Source organism: Oncorhynchus keta, chromosome 15, assembly GCF_023373465.1.
Source record: "Oncorhynchus keta strain PuntledgeMale-10-30-2019 chromosome 15, Oket_V2, whole genome shotgun sequence".
Lineage (NCBI taxonomy): Eukaryota > Metazoa > Chordata > Actinopteri > Salmoniformes > Salmonidae > Oncorhynchus > Oncorhynchus keta.
This window is the reverse complement of record NC_068435.1, coordinates 17483260-17503917: the sequence shown is the minus strand read 5'-3', so window position 1 is coordinate 17503917 and position 20658 is coordinate 17483260. Positions and strand designations below refer to the sequence as shown.

General features: G+C 40.5%; 2 protein-coding genes across 3 annotated transcripts; one reads left to right on the top strand and one right to left on the bottom strand.

Moving 5' to 3' along the window:
- Nucleotides 1-1306: 1306 nt before the first annotated feature.
- Nucleotides 1307-10189, bottom strand: LOC118394550 (uncharacterized). Of its 2 annotated transcripts, none has more exons than XM_035787824.2 (5): nucleotides 10016-10189; nucleotides 4750-4916; nucleotides 3768-3869; nucleotides 3518-3670; nucleotides 1307-3409 (listed from the first exon to the last, which is right to left on the bottom strand). In XM_035787824.2, exons 1-5 carry the CDS (start codon nucleotides 10143-10145, stop codon nucleotides 3089-3091), a joined length of 873 nt encoding a protein of 290 aa, XP_035643717.1. In that variant the 5' UTR covers nucleotides 10146-10189; the 3' UTR covers nucleotides 1307-3088. The 2 variants fall into 2 exon arrangements, with proteins under 2 accessions (XP_035643717.1, XP_035643718.1); XM_035787825.2 differs by lacking the exon at nucleotides 10016-10189 and adding an exon at nucleotides 5295-5436.
- Nucleotides 10190-10413: 224 nt separating this feature from the next.
- On the top strand, nucleotides 10414-20658 carry LOC118394549 (uncharacterized). The gene is made up of 7 exons (XM_035787822.2): nucleotides 10414-10658; nucleotides 11016-11160; nucleotides 11540-11635; nucleotides 13751-13895; nucleotides 19240-19385; nucleotides 19585-19724; nucleotides 20080-20658. Exons 1-7 carry the CDS (start codon nucleotides 10559-10561, stop codon nucleotides 20232-20234), a joined length of 927 nt encoding a protein of 308 aa, XP_035643715.1. The 5' UTR covers nucleotides 10414-10558; the 3' UTR covers nucleotides 20235-20658.

Below are 20658 nucleotides of genomic sequence, written 5' to 3'. Positions count from 1 at the left end.
GCTGCATTATACTGAGTATAACATTGAGGACAAAAACTTGAAAAAAACACTTGAATCTTTGCTATATGGCATGCAGTACAGAGCTGCTCTGTTCAGATATAGACTAATTATAGTTATCTTTCAACAAAATGTGAAGATTGTAATCATGATAATAGATTTACAGTACTCTGCATTTTCCTGAGAAGTTGGAATAACAACATAAGCACAAAATCAATAGTACAAAAATGCTTTTGTTATGTGTGTGAAATTGATCATCTATCCAGTAAAAATGTTTTTGTTTAAATTATTCCCTACCATTTCCTTTCCCTCGATCTAGAGATCGTACATCTGGTTCAGTGCCTTGATCTGCCTGTGGCCTGAATCTGAATAAGAATCACAATCCTTCATCATTCTAACAGCCAGTGACTTGTCCTGTATCATGAAAAGGCCATCCTCACAGTTGTCACAATACAGCGATGGTGTAAATAAAGCTGAGCAGGAAATCCGCTATTCCCAATAACAAAGGTAACCATTTTGAACCATGCATCCTGTGAAAAAAGGATGACATTATATTAAATTGTCAAAAGTGCACAATTAAATAATATCCGACAAATAAAAATGGTGTCTTTGCACCAATCTGTCAAGACAGCCATAATATGGAACTGTTAATAATTAGCTAAAAACCAGCAGCTGATTAGGTTCTGGGGCCAATATTATACGTTGCACAATCAGTTATTAGTAAATCCCAAATATTTACTCATGAACATGAGCTTCTTGCGATATCTAGTCAAACCAAGACAATTTCATCAAAATATCAAGTTCAGTAGAAGAGTTCCATCCTAATTATCCGTCAATGGCTTTAAACCTGAATTCTTACTGGCCCGTATACTTCAAATCACTTAAAAGCTTCACAGAGATAACTCTTAAGTCTGTGCTTATGGTGTTACCCAAGTGCAGCCCTCTGAGTAGTAAGCAAGAATCCCCTGCTGGTCATTAGGGTCACTCGCTGTGGAAACAAGGTCACAACATCACAAAACAGGAAATTGGTGCTGAAAAGCTTTTCACCTTTGAATATGAAACAATGACAGCTCTTTCTACAGAAAGTGTGATCAATCACCTTTAACCTGCTATACATGTTAAAATTAATGGGAAAAGTGCATTGTCTGAAAATAATTTATATATTCAAGTAACAGACCTATAAATCATGAAACAAGTTACGTGTTTTCATGTAGGCTTTTTTATGGAGCCCAAGGAACACTCTCAAGGAGAACCCCAGTCAGCACCCCCAGCCACCAGGGTTGAGGCAGACTGCTGACCAATCCCCCAAAACATGGCCGACTGCATCACAACAGGAAAAGAGTATCACACGAAAAGGGTTGTCAGTAGCTTTTATAGACACAGTCACAAACCATGCCCATTTCCACAATTTATCTTCTTAAAATTAGATTTTCAACCTAACCTTATGCCTAACACTAACTTTAAACCAAAGAGCTAATTTTGTAGCTAATTTTGACTTTGTGGCTGTGGAACCTGACTCAGTGACAGTGGAACCTGACGTTGTGACTGTGGAACAGGACCTTGGGACGGTAGAAACTAGTGGAAACCAATGAGAAGGGCTAATAATTTTCATGGCCAGACGGTCAGGAAAAACTATGGGCCCAAGTTATAGATAGGGTGAAGAGATTTTCCTGTTAAAGTCAGGAAAAACTCCTGGCTCTAAACAACAATTATTCAATGATGGGAAGTGGTCATAATCAGCTAACTGCGCAGTAACAGTGACATGAAATACGACAAAATTAGGATAACGTATGCACTTTTAAGTTATTTAGCTTGACTATCAAATAGAAAGATGTACTAAAATAACACAAGTTCCAAAGGTGGACTAACCAGCCATAATCTCCCCATTGCATCCAGTGAAATACCCACCTCCTGCATCGAGAGAACAGCTAATCAGTGGTAAGAGTACAGTTTAATAATAGAAGCACACCTTATATAACAGCCATGGAGAGGATTTACAGAAAACAACAGCACCCCATTAAACACAGCATCCATCCACACATACACAGGTAATAACCAAACATCCATACCAGCAGCTTAGAGAAACCTTATTTTACAGCATCAGCATCTTGAGAATATAATCATGTATGTGATGTAGATGACAGTTGGGCGTTACCTGGAGAAGGTCTGAGAGAGGCCATTATGGGCTGAAGTATAGCCAGGGCTGGGACAGTACAAATTCAACCACACCTTTGTTTCATCACAAAACCGGAGAGCAACAGCTGTCTGGTGAAGTCCACAAAGCATGTGGTATTAAATGACCGACAACATGGTCAAGCAGGTTAATGTTTCTGACTAGTAAACAACTATTGATTTAGAACCAGAGTGTTATCGCAACTCACAAAGAAAACAGGAGCTGCCTCCACTATTTCAGCACCATTTCAACATCAAATAATCTATGCTTTCCGTTACACCCAAAATTATTACATTTTGAATGCTTAGCAAGACAGAACATTTTCCCAATTCACACGTAACTAATCCCTGGTCATCCTTACTGATCTAGCAGACTCACTGAACACAAAATCTTCCTTTGTAAATGATGTCTTGAGTGTTAGAGTACACCTGGCTATCCATAAATAAATCAAAAGAACAAGAAAATGGTGCCGTCTGGTTTGCTTAATATAAGGAATTTTAAATGATTTATACTTTTACTTTCGATACTTATATATTTTAGCAGTTGTTTACTTTTGATACTTAAGTATATTTAAAACCAAATACTTTTAGACTTTTACTGAAGTAGTTTTTTATTAGGTGACTTTCATTTTCTATTAAGGCATCTTTACTTTTACTCAAGTATGACAATTGGGTTATTTTTCCACCACTGCATACAGGATTATCACCCAATTGTATTTTTATTTTATTACCATTTTAATATTAATTGTACAACAAGTATGCTGGCAGGCTTGGGTTACCACAAAACCCAGCTCTCAAAAATAAAATATTCTGGGAAAAAAACAAAAAGACAGACTCAACACATATATATACACACACACACACACTGCCATCCTCCGGCACCCTAGGCTCCCTGCCTACAAGCAATCTCACTCCACACTCAGTTTGGCAAACATGGTTCTTCGCATGTGTTCTGTAAATCTGCATGCTGTCCTACACTGTCGGTGAAAGGTTGCGATGCTCCCTGGGTTGGTAGGGTGGCCATGTCCTCCTCAGCCTTTCTCTTCCTTGGGGAAAGGGTCAGTGTGAGATCTTTATCCTGTGGGACAAGTCCTTTCATTTCCTGCAATAGGCTTTGCAGATGTGAAGACAGGCCAGTCATGTACTGTTCATCTTGAAGATGATATGTGAGGTCTGTGATTTCTTTTAGATAGCCTGCACATTGCTTCTGCAACATCTTCAAGTTCTTCTTAGAGGACCTCTTTGGGATAAAGAATATGGGTTTATCACAGAGGAGTAATTTATAAAAAATAAAAGTATATCATTCTTAGGTAGGACAGCTTGCATATACATATATATACACACATACCTCACCAACAAGTGCGTGTGAGCTATGCTCAGAGAGAGAGGGGAACCTGACACAGTAGACAACCTCTGCCTTCACAGAGCTTGGTTTTTCACTTAGAGCTGCCTTCAGATCTTTGGAGGCCTCCTTTTTAGAGCGCACAGTACTCTCCTCAATCTAGACAGGAAATAACATGCTTGTTAAATGTGTACTGTTATGTACAGCATTAGACGGTCAGTTACAGGGCTAAATCATGATAGTTCTTCATATTTACCTTAAAACCAGGAAAGCGGATAATGTGGGCGATGTTTATTAAAGCCTTGCAGTCCACCTTCTTTGTATTTTGTTTCCGTCTCTTTAAGGCATGGTCTTCAAGCTATGGAAGGTGGCAAAACATTTAATAATAATTGATTGGAATTATATAGCAATTTGAGACAACTGAAGCACTTTACTGTGTAGGGGGAACTCACCTCATCCACCAATTTATACGTAACTGCCAAAATAAAGGAAACACCAAGTTTCTTAATAGGGCATTGGGCCACCAGAGCAGCTTCAATGCGCCTTGGCATAGATTCTACAAGTGTATTTGGAGGGAGGCAACATCATTTGGTGTTTTGTTGGTGGTGGTGAAAAACGGTGTCTCAAGCACCGCTCCAGAATCTCCCATAAATGTTCAATTGGGTTGAGATCTGGTGACAGACAGCCCCTATACTTCTTTGAGACCCCTCTTTCAAAGTTACAGATCTCTTCTTCTAATCATGGTAGCCAAAATAATGGGCAACTGGGTATTTTTTATACATGATCTTAAGCATGATAATTACTTAATTAACTCACAAACCACATTTGTGTGGAAGCACCTGCATTCAATATACTTATTATCCTTCATTTACTCGTGTTTCCTCTTTTTGGGCAGTTACCTGTATCTCACCCACTACCATTTTGATCCAGACTGCTCACCACACATCAGCTATCATGGTGGAGAGACGAGGAGTGATATATATGCCAATTACAAGAATGATAATGGAATGAGGCCTGGTTGGGAATTGGATTTTAGCCAGAGGCTACTCTTGCAATAAGTGCCATGGGATCTTTCTTTAGTGACCACATAGGGTCAAGAAACCCATTTAACGTCCAATCTTCTATTTCATTGAGTTAGTCTATTGTTAGTTAGCCTAGTACACTTCAACATTATTGAAATTAAATTAATGTTGCAAAAGAGTATGGTAGAAATGACAGCAATCCGACTTTGAACTTACCGCCTTCTTGTTCATTTTAGCAGCATGTTTCTCTTTAGCTTTTACTTGTCGGTCTTTCCCCTGATGGCATTCATATGTGCTTGTGCCCACAACCTGAAATGGAACGCCATTGAATGGGTGACTTTTTACCTCCCAGCTGATCTTCTTTCCTTCCAAAGGGTGTGCATCTGTCGAAGGACAAGAAACGGATATATTACTATTGGGAAACTAACGTAGGGCGGCAGGTAACCTAGCAGTTAAGCACGTTGGGCCAGTAACCGAAAGGTCGCTGGTTCGACGCCCCGAGCAGACTAGGTGAAAAATATGTGGATGTGCCCTTGAACAAGGCACTTAACCCTAATTGCTCCTGTAAGCCGCTCTGGATAAAAGCGGCTGCTAAATGCAAAAATAAATAAAGAAGCAAAGTTTCTCTATCCAAGAACTCCTCTGTGCTTGGAATATAATCCCATATGCTAGAAACTATTAAAGATATTGTCTGTTCCAGCTGGCTGGCTGGGTGTTATTAGATAGGTAATGTTTGGTGTGACACAGATCATTTGACCAACCTTAACGTGTTGATACTTCCTGACTCAGACAACCAATGTCTTCTAAACGTCCATATCTAGCTGCAGGGGGTTTGTATGAATTTAGAAAATGATCGGGAGTCTACAACAGCTCAATACAATGGAGGTGACAAAGATGCATTTTTTTTTAGGTTGTATGTAGCTTGATGATAGCAATCTAAACTCCATACTTGGTGACTATCTAGCATATTTTCTCATTATTAAACTTGAAAAGCTGGTGAATGGCTGCTTCCTTGGATCCTGAGAGGTGCAGCGGTCTAAGGCTAGAGGCGTCACTACAGACCTGGGTTTGATCGCGGGCTATATCACAACCGGATATGATTGGGAGTCCCATAAGGCAGCGCACAATTGGCCCAGCATCATCCAGGTTAGGAGAGGGTTTGGCCCGGGGTAGGCAGTCATTGTAAATAATAATTTGTTCTTAACTGACTTGCCTAGTTAAATAAAAAATTCTGGGCTTAAAAGGAGATTCACCATATCAACAGCTCCTGTAAGGCTAGTCCTTGATCATGACTCTCAGTTCCATTACATTACAGATAAGTCATTGGATGAAGGTGTCTTCTATACAAGGGAGTTTTGTTAAGAGCACGCCACTCAATCTGAACATAAACATATCACTTCCAGTACAGTTTTGGAAGCATAAGGACCTTATCTTCCATATCATTGATAAGGTTTGGTTTAGCATTCCCATACAGCCATATCCCCATGTTTCAGCGCATGTTTACGGAAAACAGACAGAAGACCACCTATGCTAATTACAGTGCCTTGCAAAAGTATTCATCCCTCTTAGCGTTTTTTCCTATTTTGTTGCATTACAACCTATAATTTAAATAGATTTTTATTTGGATTTCATGTAATGAACATACACAAAATAGTCCAAATTGATTTAGTGAAATTAAAAATATTCTATAAAATAAAAAGCTGAAAAGTGGTGTGCGCATATATATGCACCCCATTTGCTATGAAACCCCTAAATAAGATCTGGTGCAACCAATTACCTTCAGAAGTGACACAATTTGTTAAATAGGGTCCACCTGTGTGCAATCTAAGTGTCACATGATCTGTCACATGATCTCAGTTTATATACACCTGTTCTGATAGGCCCCAGAGTCTGCAACACCACCAAGCCAGACACACCATGAAGACCAAGGAGCTCTCCAAACAGGTCAGGGATAAAGTTGTGGAGAAGTAAATATCAGGGTTGGGTTATAAAAAAAGTATCTAAAACTTTGAACATCCCACAGAGCACCATTAAATCTATTATTTAAAAAATGAAAGAATATGGCACCACAAAACTGCTCAGAGAGGGCCGCCCACCAAAACTCACGAACCAGGCAAGGAGGGCATTAATCAGAGAGGCGCCAAAGATAACCCTGAAGGAGCTGCAAAGGTCCACAGCGAAGATTGGAGTACCTGTCCATAGGACTATTTTAAGCTGTACACTCCACAGAGCTGGGCTATATGGAAGAGTGGCCAGAAAAGCCATTAATTAAAGAAAATATGCAAACATGTTTGGTGTTTGCCAAAAGGCATGTGGGAGACTCCCCAAACATATGGAAGAATGTACTCTGCTCAGATGAGACTAAAATTAAGCTTTTTGGCCATCAAGGAAAACTGTCAGGCACAAACCCAACACCTCATCACCCTGAGAACATAATCCCATGATGGTGGCAGCATCATGCTGTGGGGATGTTTTTCCATCGGCAGGAACTGGGACACTGGTCAGGAATGATGGATGCCGCTAAATACAGGGAAATCCTTGAGGGAAACCTGTTTCAGTCTTCCAGAGATTTGAGACTGGGATGGAGGTTCACCTTCCAGCAGGACAATGATCCTAAGCATACTGCTAAAGCAACACTTGAGTGGTTTTAGGGGAAACATTTAAATGACTTGGAATGGCCTAGTTAAAGCCCAGATCTCAATCCAATTGAGAATCTGTGGTATGTCTTAGATTGCTGTACACCCGCAGAACCCATCCAACTTGAAGGAGCTGGAGCAGTTTCGCCTTGAACGGGCAAAAATCTGTGGCTAGATGTGCCAAGCTTATAGCGACATACCCCAAGAGACTTGCAGCTGTAATTGCGGCAAAAGTTAGGGGGGGGGGTGAATACTTTCACAAGCCACTGTAGCTATCTAACATGCTCTAAACACGTGTGTAAGCGTAACTCGGAGTTTAGAGGAAGTGTAGTTTTGTCAACTAAAGGCACCCATAGCTGTACGGATCTGTGCAAAACTGCTACAGTAAGTATATATTTTTTTATTTGAAGGATTCTTTCTCGCTGATGAAAGATATGTTTTGAAAGCTGTATCGCAAGCGATGCTTGCCGTTTTTTAACAAAAAAAAAACAATTAACAAGGTTGTCTTTGTGGCTGTGGTAACTAGTGACAACCTCTATTAGCCCATTACCAAATGGACATACCTAGAAGGCATCGCGCTTTTGTCAAATTAACTTAAAGTTGAAATGTTTAGCATTTTAGTTGACCCTTTTCTGAACCTAATTTTCCTAACCTACTGAGTAACTTCTAACCTGCTATGAAGTCAAATCTGATGTGAATTTGACCAAAGCTGGAGCCAGTCTAGTCATGACCATTACAATCAGTTTTGCCAGGTCCAAGTAAAATTTCCTACCCAATGACCTCTGAAAACCGCCCCACAAGGCCTGAGAATTGCCCCCCCCAAAAAAACATTTTTTTTGCAGCATGAGGGTGTTGCCACATTTATCCATGAGACCCTTTTGCCATATTATTGAGCGAAATAAGGAATATTGACAATTGAACTACGTAGCCAATGAAGGAAAATGTGGTTTTCCACCAGAAAAATATAAAAAATATAAAATAAGAATATAAGAAAATAAGAATGTCGCAAGAAATCTCCCTTAAACTCCCCAGAATTTTTCATCAATAGATGTCAACTTAACTTGTTTTGACTGCCATGATTAAACAATAAGGCCCTAGGACATGGTAGATGGACAATATACCACAGCTAAGGGTACATTAAATGGAAATAGCCCGTAGCCATGGTATATTGGTCATATACCACTAATCCCTGAGGAGCCTTATTGCTATTATTAACGGGTTAACAATGTAATTAGAATTGTAAAAATGTTTAAATTGTCATTCCCATAGTACACAGTCTGATATGCCATGGCTTTCAACCAATATGAATTCAGGGCTCAAACTACCCAGTTTCTAATTGTAAATAAGTCTAGTTTGTGCATGCGCGCGCATAACTATAGACAAATCCTATGGGAAAGTGAGTGATAACTTGGACAGAGGGTCTCAATCTCTGTGCAGGAAACACTTGGAAGAACTTTAAAAAAACAATGTTAGGCTATTTTCTGGCAATTGTGCCTTCATTATGTGCCAGATGTTAAGACTACAATCTGTTATAAATGGCCTCTTTGCGAGATTGACTTGTTATTTCAATAGGCATAGGCTAATGACTAAAATCTGGGGTTATAATTGCAATTAAACTTTGCCATGGTTTACTGAGCTAGATGCAGATGTCCTTCCAGGGGCTATAGGCTCTCATTTCAGGGAAAAGTCCACAATGAAACTGACATTAAATGTGGACACAGATACATTCGCGATAGAGCTGTAACCATGATCACAATTGATAACTTCCAACTTCCAATTTAATTAACTAAACATGGCCATAAACGATTGCATAACACAAGGCTACAACAACAAAAACGGAGTTATAGGCTATTAATTCCGTTTGCCAGCTCCGGCTAGGCTACACAAGTGACACATGGATTTGCAATGACTCCAGTGATTTCAACATATTTATTGTACTGTATCAAATTGTAGGCTACAGTAGCCGAATGGCATTGCAATTAATAGCCTACTTGACGGCAAACAAATCCAAATGTAGCCTATCATTCAAGGTAATTTTCATTGGACTTTTCTCACATAACAGAAGCACGCGAGGGAGTTAGATAATATCACATTTCCACTCGCAGCGCTCCAGACCCTGGAACTGAACATGACTAAACCCTTCGTTTGATATGGTTAACCATGAGAAAAGTCGACATTTGAATGTAGTTTACTTTAAACCACCTTTTTTAGTGAATTTATCTAAAGAGCTTTGTCGCTGTTATAGTTTTATGGGAAAAGTGTCATTGTGGAGACATTCTACCAACTGGTAAAAAAAGAAAAGTTGTGTTGATGTGCGCGCGCTGTTCTCTCGTTGACTCAGTTGCAGCACTCTCTCAAAGCGCACCCCCACCCCCTCTCTCTGGCCATCCCCTTGGTATCAACCTGCATATTGCCTGATAGTCAGCAGCAGCTAGTTACAGATAGATAGATAAGATGCCGCGGTGCCAATTAGAAGTAGGCCAAAAACCCGCCACCAATACATTTATCCGCGACATCGTTTTCAAAGTAGCCCAATTTGGCAAAAGAAGCGGGGGCATGGCAACCCTGGTTACAATCTGCTAGCTAGCGTTAGCTCATTTTAAGATGTGGAGGAAGAGGCAGTCCTTTACTAAATAACCAGACAAAAAGCTACAGACCTAGTTTGCTAGCTATTCCCACAGCATGTCTACATCGTTATGTTACTGTATACCCCAGTGGTCTACCTACACCAGCTCAGCATGGCCACAGTGTACTAACTAGCTAACGTTAAACCATCTTAACGTTAGCCACTTCGCCCCGGGAGTAAGTAGCCTAGTACATCAGACGGTGATAGGCAACTAGCTTACCCTTTCGCCCAAAACGTTTGTCTTTGCGCAAGATTATGTATTTCAACGACGTTGTCTCTTCTTGTTTTGCTATTTCTTTAGTTATTTGGTCTTCACTATCAAACTCGCTTATTTGCAATGTTGCTGCCATTTTGAAAATGACGGGGCTATCACTGCCTCATCTGATTGGTTGGATGATGGTGCTTCCTACTTTGCAACTACTTGGCGGAATAAAGCAAGTCAGCGTGTTCTTTGATTTGATGACACCAAAAATGTTAACTCATATTATTTGGGGATTTATCATTTGACACATGGACAGTGAAAATAAGACAACCATTCCAGTTGAGTATTTTGTTTTTGTATAGGCTTCTCCTGCACAGCAGGTGGTGCTATGCCTGTTGTTGACAGTGGACATGCAGCAGGCAAGAAATTCCCGAAGAAGATTGTTTACACTCCTTATATTGTTACCCAACCAAACACCACCCAGTGTGGACTTTCAAGATCATCTATCGACTAGACTAGCCAGTTATCTAGATACACTGTAGCTGGTGTAGTTAAACAATAATGGAAGATAGAAGCCTTCCTCGTATTGTGGTCATTGCACTGTCTGTGCTGATCTACATTTCTGCTTTAGCAATTAATGCCATGGCAGGCACTGGAAAGGGTGAGTCTCATTTAACTTAGCTAACGCTAACTCATGTGAACGCAGTGTTGTGTAACTTGCTATGTTTTAACTGTGTAGCGCTTCCTATATGGCTTTTCATACTAAACTGTAGGACAGGAAATAACATTTTATTGGCAGCACAGCTGCACATTTATTCTGTTCTTAAGTAGAAACGTTAAAAGTTCCTAGCTTTATGTTTAGCAAGGGACATGTAGAAGCCACCCTATTACACAAAGTCAATGACAACCTTGTCCCCAAGGGAGGAAGTCTGGTGCTTGAGACTACATAACTGACTGATGCAACACTAGTTTCCCTAACAGTTTTGCTGTACTTGTTTTGCAATCTCCTCTCTCCTAGGACCATTCCATTCGAGTACAGGGAACATTTCCAAGAAGTATGAAACCGACATAACTCCGGCCGGATGGACCTTTTCTATCTGGGGGCTCATCTACACCTGGTTGTCTCTCATGCTCATCTATGTCATCTCCTTCCTCTACAGAGGGTACAGACACAATTATTCACCTACCTATATCAGTCAATCAATCAATAGCTCAACCATGCAGCCATCTATCTTTTAAGCTACTATTCTATAGTATTCTATTATTTTAGGACACCATCCTTCTGCTGTAGTATCAACACGTAGACAGTGAAATGCAGTAATGAATGTATTAGATGTATGGTTATGTAGGTATTACAGCACAACCGGCCGTCATTGGGAGTCCCATAGGGCGGTGCACAATTGGCCCAGCACCATCATTGTAGATAAGAATTTGTTCTTAACTGACTTGTCTAGTTAAATAAAGGTTACATTTAAATAAAACATTTTTAAAACCTACAGTAGAATGTTTGTTCTGATGCCAACTTTATTTTCAATTCCTCAGGAGCTGGACCCTCTCTGTGCTGCCGTACGGTTTCTACGTGTCCTGGATAGTCAACATGGCCTTCAACATGACCTGGCTTGTCCTATGGGTTCAAGAGTGCGTAACAGTATTTTAACACCTAAACCAATGAGTTCCTGTTGCCTGACTAACCTGTTTTTAAATAGATGGGTGGAAGCAAAATACCGCATCTCCACTTCCACCATGGCTAGACCAGCCCTGCGCCATTGTTCGCGTGATCATTTTGCCAGGCGCAATCATTACATGTAGGTTAAAATATCAAAATCAATATTTATTTCCAGGCAGGTTGAAACATGCATGTTGCTAGCTCGTTTGTTTTGGTAGATTAACATTGGGTTGTTTAACCTGACATGCATATGGTCCTCTTTATAGCTGGTTCTTTGTAAAAATAAATAAAAAGGACCCAGATTCATACAAAATTGTTTCTCTACTCAACAGATAAAAAGGGAAACTTAGTTTGTTGTTAGTTATCTCTGATGAATCACTCCTCGTCTGTCTTTGTCATCCACGTAGGTTTGTATCTTCCTGGTAACCAATAAGGAGGGCATTTGCAGCCCGTCGAGCATCTTAAATAGAACCAAGTTATATTTACCGCCTTGCTACGCTACACAGACACTGTGACGCGTGATTAGTTTGGTTGAAATGATTGAATAACATCTGTGTAAATTTATTTTGGAATGCTCGCACACGTAACGTGGACGGTGTATTCAAGGTGTTACTATAACCATACCACACCTACCCACACTGTGGGCCTCTGCCAGTCTGTAGAGAACATTGAGAGAAGTTGAACCACATAGGCCTAGCGTTCCCCCTTAACTTCTTTACTTTACAATTAAAATAGAAATGCATAATGTATGAATAAAATGTTACGACACAAGGTTCATATAATTGGACCCATTGAGATTCATCGTATTTTTGTGGGTCTCTATCATGCTGTGATAATAATAATAATAAGATTGTAGGACAGGAATTCTGTATACCTCTGGCCCTTTGTACACTGTTAACTAACCTCCAGATGAGATTCAATGCCATACAACTCTCCTTCCTTGGCCTCCAACTGCTCTTAAAGGCAAGTACAACTAAATGCATGCTCTTCAACCGATCGCTGTGCGCACCTTCCCGCCCGTCCAGCATCACTACTCTGGACGGTTCTAACTTAGAATATGTGGACAACTGCAAATACCTAGGTGTCTGGTTAGACTGTAAACTTTCCTTCCAGACTCACATTAAGCATCTGCAATCCAAAATGAAATCGAGAATCGGCTTCCTATTTCGCAACAAAGCATCCTTCACTCATGCTGCCAAACATACCCTCGTAAAACTGACTATCCTACCGAGCCTCGACTTCGGCGATGTCATTTACAAAATAGCCTCCAACACTCTACTCAACAAATTGGATGCAGTCTATCACAGTGGCATCCATTTTGTCACCAAAATCCCATATACTACCCACCACTGCGACCTGTATGCTCTCGTTGGCTGGCCCTCGCTTCATACTCGAAGCCAAAACCACTGGCCCCAGGTCATCTACAAGTCTCTGCGAGGTAAAGCCCCGCCTTACCTCAGCTCACTGGTCACCATAGCAGCACCCACCCGTAGCACGCGCTCCAGCAGGTATATCTCACTGGTCACCCCAAAGCCAATTCTTACTTTGGCCGCCTTACCTTCCAGTTCTCTGCTGCCAATGGCTGAAACGAACTGCAAAAATCACTGAAGCTGGAGACTCCTATCTGCCTCACTAGCTTTAAACACCAGCTTGTCATAGCAGCTCACTGATCACTGCACCTGTACATAGCCCATCCAACTACCTCATCCCCATACTGTATTTATTTTTCTTGCTCCTTATCTTGCACCCCAGTATCTCTACTTGCACATTCATCTTCTGCACATCTAACATTCCAGTGTTTAATTGTTATATTGTAATTACTTTGCCACCATGGCATATTTATTGCCTTACCTCCCTTATCCTACCTTATCCTACCTCATTTGCACATACTGTATATAGACTTCTCTACTGTATTTTTGTTTATTCCATGTGTTACTCTGTTGTGGTATGTGTCGAACTGCTTTGCTTTATCTTGGTCAGGTCAGTTGTAAATGAGAACTTGTTCTCGGCTAGCCGACCTGGTCTGATCAAAACACCAAGGTAACTTGTGGATCAATGAGAAGTATTTTTTTTACTGTTCCACACAGGCAGATGACTGCTGCGTTGATTGTACTGTGGATCATTGCTGTCACCAACTACTCTATGATCTTTTTCTCCTGCTATGGGCTGAGTGTTTACGGAGCCTGGCTCAGCCAGAACCAACCTCGTGATCTTTGGTGCATCCGGGTGCTGGTGAGTTTAATTTGAGGCTTAATTGAGTTAGTTGTTAGACTCACACCATCCTCATGATTGTAGCATGGTCACAGATGTGCTTTAGCCAACTCAAGTCAGAGTATTGTTTTTCATAGAATTCACTTATCCCATTTAGTTTTATGGCAACACTTAGTTAGGTTCTAAATAACAGGGTAAAAACAGACAGATAAAAGCTAAAACCAAGTTTATTCACCCAGACAGCTGAACACGCAAAGACATGTTCCCACCAGCGTGTGGGCATGTACAGTTGAAGTCGGACGTTTACATACACTTAGGTTGGAGTCATTAAAACTTGTTTTGCAACCACTCCACAAATGCCTTGTTAACAAACTATCGTTTTGGCAAGTCTGTTAGGACATCTACTTTGTGCATGACACAAGTCATTGTGCCAACAATTGTTTACAGACAGATTATTTCACTATCACAATTCCAGTGTGTCAGAAGTTTACATACAATAAGTTGACTGTGCCTTTAAACAGCTTGGAATATTCCATAAAATGATGTCATGGCTTTAGAAGCTTCTGATAGGCTAACTGACAATTTGAGTCAATTGGAGGTGTACCTGTGGATGTATTTCAAGGCCAACCTTCAAACTCAGTGCCTCTTTGCTTGACATCATGGGAAAATCAAAAGAAATCAGCCAAGACCTCAGGGGAAAAAAACATCGGAGACTACATGTATGGTTCATCCTTAGGAGCAATTTCCAAATGCCTGAAGGTACCGCAATCATCTGTACAAACAATAGTACGCAAGTATAAACACCATGGGACCACGCAGCTGTCAAACTGCTCAGGAAGGAGACTCGTCTCCTAGAGATGAACGTACTTTGATGCGAAATGTGCAAATCAATCCCAGAACAACAGCAAAGGACCTTGTGAAGATGCTGGAGGAAACAAGTACAAAAGTATCTATATCCACAGTAAAACGAGTCCTATATCGACATAACCTGAAAAGCTGCTCAGCAAGGAAGAAGCCAGCGCTCCAAAACCGGCATAAAATTGCCAGACTACAGTTTGCAACTGCACATGGGGACAAAGATCGTACTTTTTGGAGAAATGTCCTCTGGTTCTGATGAAACAAAAAAACTTTGGCCATAATGACCATCGTTATGTTTTGAGGAAAAAGGGGGAGGCTTGCAAGCCGAAGAACACCATCCCAACCGTGAAGCACAAGGGTGGCAGTATCATGTGGGGGTGCTTTGCTGTAGGAGGGACTGGTGCATTTCACAAAATTGATGGTGTCATGAGGCAGGAAAATTGTGGATATATTGAAGCAACATCTCAAGACATCAGTGAGGAAGTTAAAGCTTGGATGCAAATGGGTCTTCCCAATGGACAATGACCCCAAGCATACTTCCAAAGTTGTGACAAAATGGCTTAAGGACAACAAAGTCAAGGTATTGGAGTGGCTATCACAAAGCCCTGACCTCAAATCCCATAGACAATTTGTGGGCAGAACTTAAAAAGCGTGTGCGAGCAAGGAAGCCTACAAATCTGACTCAGCTACACCAGCTTTGTCAGGAGGAATGGGCCAAAATTCACCCAAATTAGTGTGAAGCTTGTGGATAGTTACCTGAAACATTTGACCCAAGTTTAAATTGTTTAAGGTCAAATACTAATTGAGTGTGCAAACCGACCCACTGGGAATGTGAAATAAATAAAAGCTAATATTATTCTGACATTTCACATTCTTAAAATAAAGTGGTGATCCTAACTGACCTAAAACAGGGATTTTTTTTGTAGGATTAAATGTCACGAATTGTGAAAAACTGAGTTTAAATATAATTGGCTAAGGTGTATGGAATATTCCAGATTAACTGTATTTACAGAGGGGAGAACAAGTATGAGACACTGCCGCTTTTGCATGTTTTCCTACTTACAAAGCATGTAGAGGTCTGTCATTTTTATCGTAGGTACACTTCAACTGTGAGAGACGGAATCTAAAACAAAAATCCAGAAAATCACATGATTTAAGTAATTTGCATTTCATTGCATGACAAGTATTTGAAACATCAGAAAAGCAGAACTTAATATTTGGTACAGAAAGCTTTGTTTGCAATTACAGAGATCATACGTTTCCTGTAGTTCTTGACCAGGTTTGCACACACTGCAGCAGGGTTTTTGGCCCACTCCTCCATACAGACCTTCTCCAGATCCTTCAGATTTTGGGGCTGTCGCTGGACAATACAGACTTCCTCCAAAGATTTTCTATTGGGTTCAGGTCTGGAGACTGGCTAGGCCACTCCAGGACCTTGAGATGCTTCTTACGGAGCCACTCCTTAGTTTCCCTGGCTGTGTGTTTCGGGTCGTTGCCATGCTGGAAGACCCAGCAACGACCCATCTTCATTGCTCTTACTGAGGGAAGGAGGTTGTTGGCCAAGATCTCGCGATACATGGGCCCAACCATCTTCCCCTCAATACAGTGCAGTCGTCCTGTCCCCTTTGCAGAAAAGCATCCCCAAAGAATGCTGTTTCCACCTCTGTTTCACGGTTGGGATGGTATTTTTGGGTTTGTACTCATCCTTCTTCCTCCAAACCGTGCAAGTGGAGTTTAGACCAAAAAGCTCTATTTTTGTTTCATCAGACCACATGACCTTCTCCCATTCCTCCTCTGGATCATTCAGATGGTCATTGGCAAACTTCAGACAGGCCTGGACATGCGCTGGCTTGAGCAGGGGACCTTGCGTGCGCTGCAGGATTTTAATCCATGACGGCATAGTGGCATACTAATGGTTTTCTTTGAGACTGTGGTCCCAGCTCTCTTCAGATCATTGACCAGGTCCTGCCGTGTAGTTCTGGGCTGATCCCTCACCTTCCTCATGATCATTGATGCCGCACGAGGTGAGATCTTGCATGGAGCCCCAGACCGAGGTTGAATGACAATCATCTTGAACTTCTTCCATTTTCTAATAATTGCACCAACAGTTGTTGCCTTCTCACCAAGCTGCTTGCCTATTGTCCTGTAGCCCATCCCAGCCCTGTGCAGGTCTACAATTTTATCCCTGATGTCCTTACACAGCTCACTGGTCTTGGCCATTGAGGAGAGGTTTGAGTGTGTGGACAGGTGTCTTTTATACAGGTAACGAGTTCAAACAGGTGCAGTTAATACAGGTAATGAGTGGAGAACAGGAGGGCTTCTTAAAGAAAAACTAACAGGTCTGTGAGCTGGAATTCTTACTGGTTGGTAGGTGATCAAATACTTATGCCATGCAATAAAATGCAAATGAATTACTTAAATCATACAATGTGATTTTCTGGATTTTTGTTTTAGATTCCGTCTCGCAGTTGAAGTGTACCTATGATAAAAATTACAGACCTCTACATGCGTTGTAAGTAGGAAACACTGCCAATTTGGCATGTTATCAAATGCTTGTTCTCCCCACTGTATGTATCTATCCACTACAATTTGGGTTAAGTCTCCTCCTTCCCTCAAAACATTAACTTCTTGCCTAGCAATAAAGATGTAAGTGATGCGGGTAATAAACTGTTCCTTCTCCCTTAATGTGACCTGACCTCGGCCCCCATTCCTCACTAATCCACAGCTCTCCACCCTTATCAGTGACCGCAACCATATACATTCCTTCTCAAGATAACCATTAACATCTGGTGTAGAAACCAGACTGTGGCCCTCCTCCTTTCCATAGGATACCTGATGATTAACAATATTTCAAGTTTAGAAGTCAGAACTCATCACAGTGCCTTTGAAGTATTCACACCCCTTGACTTTTTCTACATTTTGTCATGGTACAGCCTGACATTTAAAATGGATTAAATTGAGATTTTTGTCACTGACCTACACACTAAAAGTGGAATTATATTTTCTGAAATTATTACAAATTGATTAAAAATGAAAAGCTAAAATGAGTCATTACGTATTCAAACCCTTTGTTATGGCAAGCCTAATTAAGTTCAGGAGTACAACTTTGCTTAACAAGTCACATAATAAATAGCAAGGACTCACTCTGTGTGCAATAATAGTGTTTATCTTTTTAATTTTTTATTGACTACCTCATCCATGTACCCCACACATACGGTATAATTAGCTGTAAGGTCGAGCAGGGAATTTCAAACAAAGGGCACCTATTGGTAGATTCGTTCCAAAAAAATAAAAATCGTGGCAGACATTGAACGTCCCTTTGAGTATGGGAAAGTTATTAATTACACTTTGGATGGTATATCAAAACACCCAGTCACTACAAAGGAACTCAATTGCCAGAGAGGAAGGAAACCACTCTGGGATTTCACCATGATGCCAATGGTGACTTTAAAACAGTTACAGAGTTTAATGACTGTGTTAGGACAAAACTGAGAATGGATCAACAATATTGTAGTTACATCACAATACTAACCTAATTGACAGAGTGAAAAGAAGGAAGCCTTTACAGAATAAACATATTCCAAAACATGCATCCAGTTTGCAACAATGCACTAAAGTAATGCTGCAAAAAATGTGGCAAAGCAATTCACTTTTTGTTCTGAATACAAAGTGTTAATTTTGGAGCAAATCCAATTCAACACATTACTGAGTACCACTCTCTATTTTCAAGCATAGTGGTGGCTGCATCATGTTATGTCTATGCTTGTAATTGTTACGGACTGGAGAGTCAGGATAAAAAGCAAACGGATTGAAGCTAAGCACAGACAAAATCCTAGAGGAAAACCTGGTTCAGTCTGCTTTCCACCAGACACTTGGAGATGAATCTTTCAGCAGGACAATAACCTAAAACACAAGGCCACATCTACACTGGAGTTGATTACCAAGAACACAATGAATGTTCCTGTTTGGCTGAGTAAGATTTTCAAGCGGATTTAAGTTAAAACTATGGAAATACCTGAAAATACCAATTTGACAGAGCTTGAAGAATTTTCAAAAGAATAATGGGCAAATGTTGCACAATCCTGGTGTGGAAAGCTAATAAAGACTCACAACTGTAATCACTGCCAAAGATGATTCTAACTTGTATTGACCCAGGTGTGAGATTTCATTTTCAATACATTTGCAAACATTTCTAAAAACACGTCTTTACTTTGGCATTATGTGGTAGTGTGTAGTAGGTTGAGGAAAAATAAAACCATTTTGTATTCAGGCTGTAACACAACAAAATGTGGAATAAGCCAAGGGGTATGAATACTTTCATACCCCTTGAGATTAGTTTCCTAAAGCACATACAACTCTGGCCATCCTACTGCATTTTACTTTACATAATCATTCTATTGTAATGTTTTAGTTAATCCACTTTTTCAGTTGCTCTTATCCCTTCCGCTGTCCTCTTATGAGGAATTCTACAGTCTTGTACTACAAGTAATGTTTTGTTAAATCTTAGGTGCAGAATGGCATTGCCCTGTATACCACATGGACAACCATCGCCACTCTGATCAACTTCACCCTGGTGTTGGACCTCTCTGGAGTGGCAAATAGCACTGCAGCCACCGTGTCTCTCTGTATCCTACTGGTGGAGGTGATCGGATGGTAAGCACAGTTTAACAACGTCTGTCTTATGAGAATCCGGCTCATCGTCTTTTGATTACATTTTTGGGCATGTGATCCAATCCCACTCGATATGTTTTATTTGTTAATTATATAGACGTTACCAATGTAAATTAGACTCTCAGCACATTTGTGCACACAGCCACACACTTTCAATGGTATCGTAATGTGTTTATTGTAGGTTTGGTATTGAGAACTTCCTGCTGGATCAGCATGTGAGGTACATCCTGACTATTTACCCTGTGGTGATCATTGCTCTGGTTGGGAATGTGTTCAAGCACTATGATCCTGCAGCACCAAGCGCAAATGCTATCTTCATGGGTGAGTAGGCCTCATCTCTCAGACTAGAGATCTATTACCAAGTAAAACTTAAACCCTTGTTTCCTAAACCTGAAAACGTATTGTAGATCTGAAAGGATTGGATGTGTGTAAGCAATAGCTCCACGAGTCATGTGATAGGCTAAATGGCGTTCCCACCATATTGCTTAGACCCAACAGATTCTTTCAGATCTACAAGAAAAGTCTAACTTCGTTTTAGGACTGGGCTCAATACTCTTCATGTGAAACACTTAAACGTTTCAGAACCTCCCTCTCTATTCTCCGTAAATCATAGTAGAAACTAATATACATGTTAAAGATAAATAGGATCATTTACTCTGTCTTCTATCACTTCCAGTTTGTCTCTTGGTGATTTCCTGTGTGCTCCTGGTGGTGCGAGTTGCCTTGGTGTTCAGGAGAAATCGGAACCAGCCCCTGTACGCTGGCATGAGCCTGGAGGCTCTGATCTCGCCCAGCAGCCTGAACAAGAATCAGAATAAGATATTCATGTAGAAGACTGGTACACACCACAATACCATCTTTTCACGAAGTGTCAAACCGTAATAATCTATAACACATTGCCTATATTAAACCATACACATTCATTATTCAGTTTGGACAAGAAACAGATGAAGATATTAAGACTGGTAGTCTTCTACATAGTACGATCTGTAAACGATGATACGAAGTGTCAAAGCCTATGCTTCCGAAAAAACATATAATCCTGTATTACGCACACTGTATTAAAAAACCTGTGTTCATCCAATCATAACATTCCACTACATTGTAATGCATAACACTTTCTATGTTTATAAAACATGTAATAAGATATATTTATACACTAATCAATGCACTGAATAATCATACAATTCCAGTGTAAATAACTTGATTCTTACTATTTTGTATTGATCTGATCCATAAAAACATATTTTGCCTA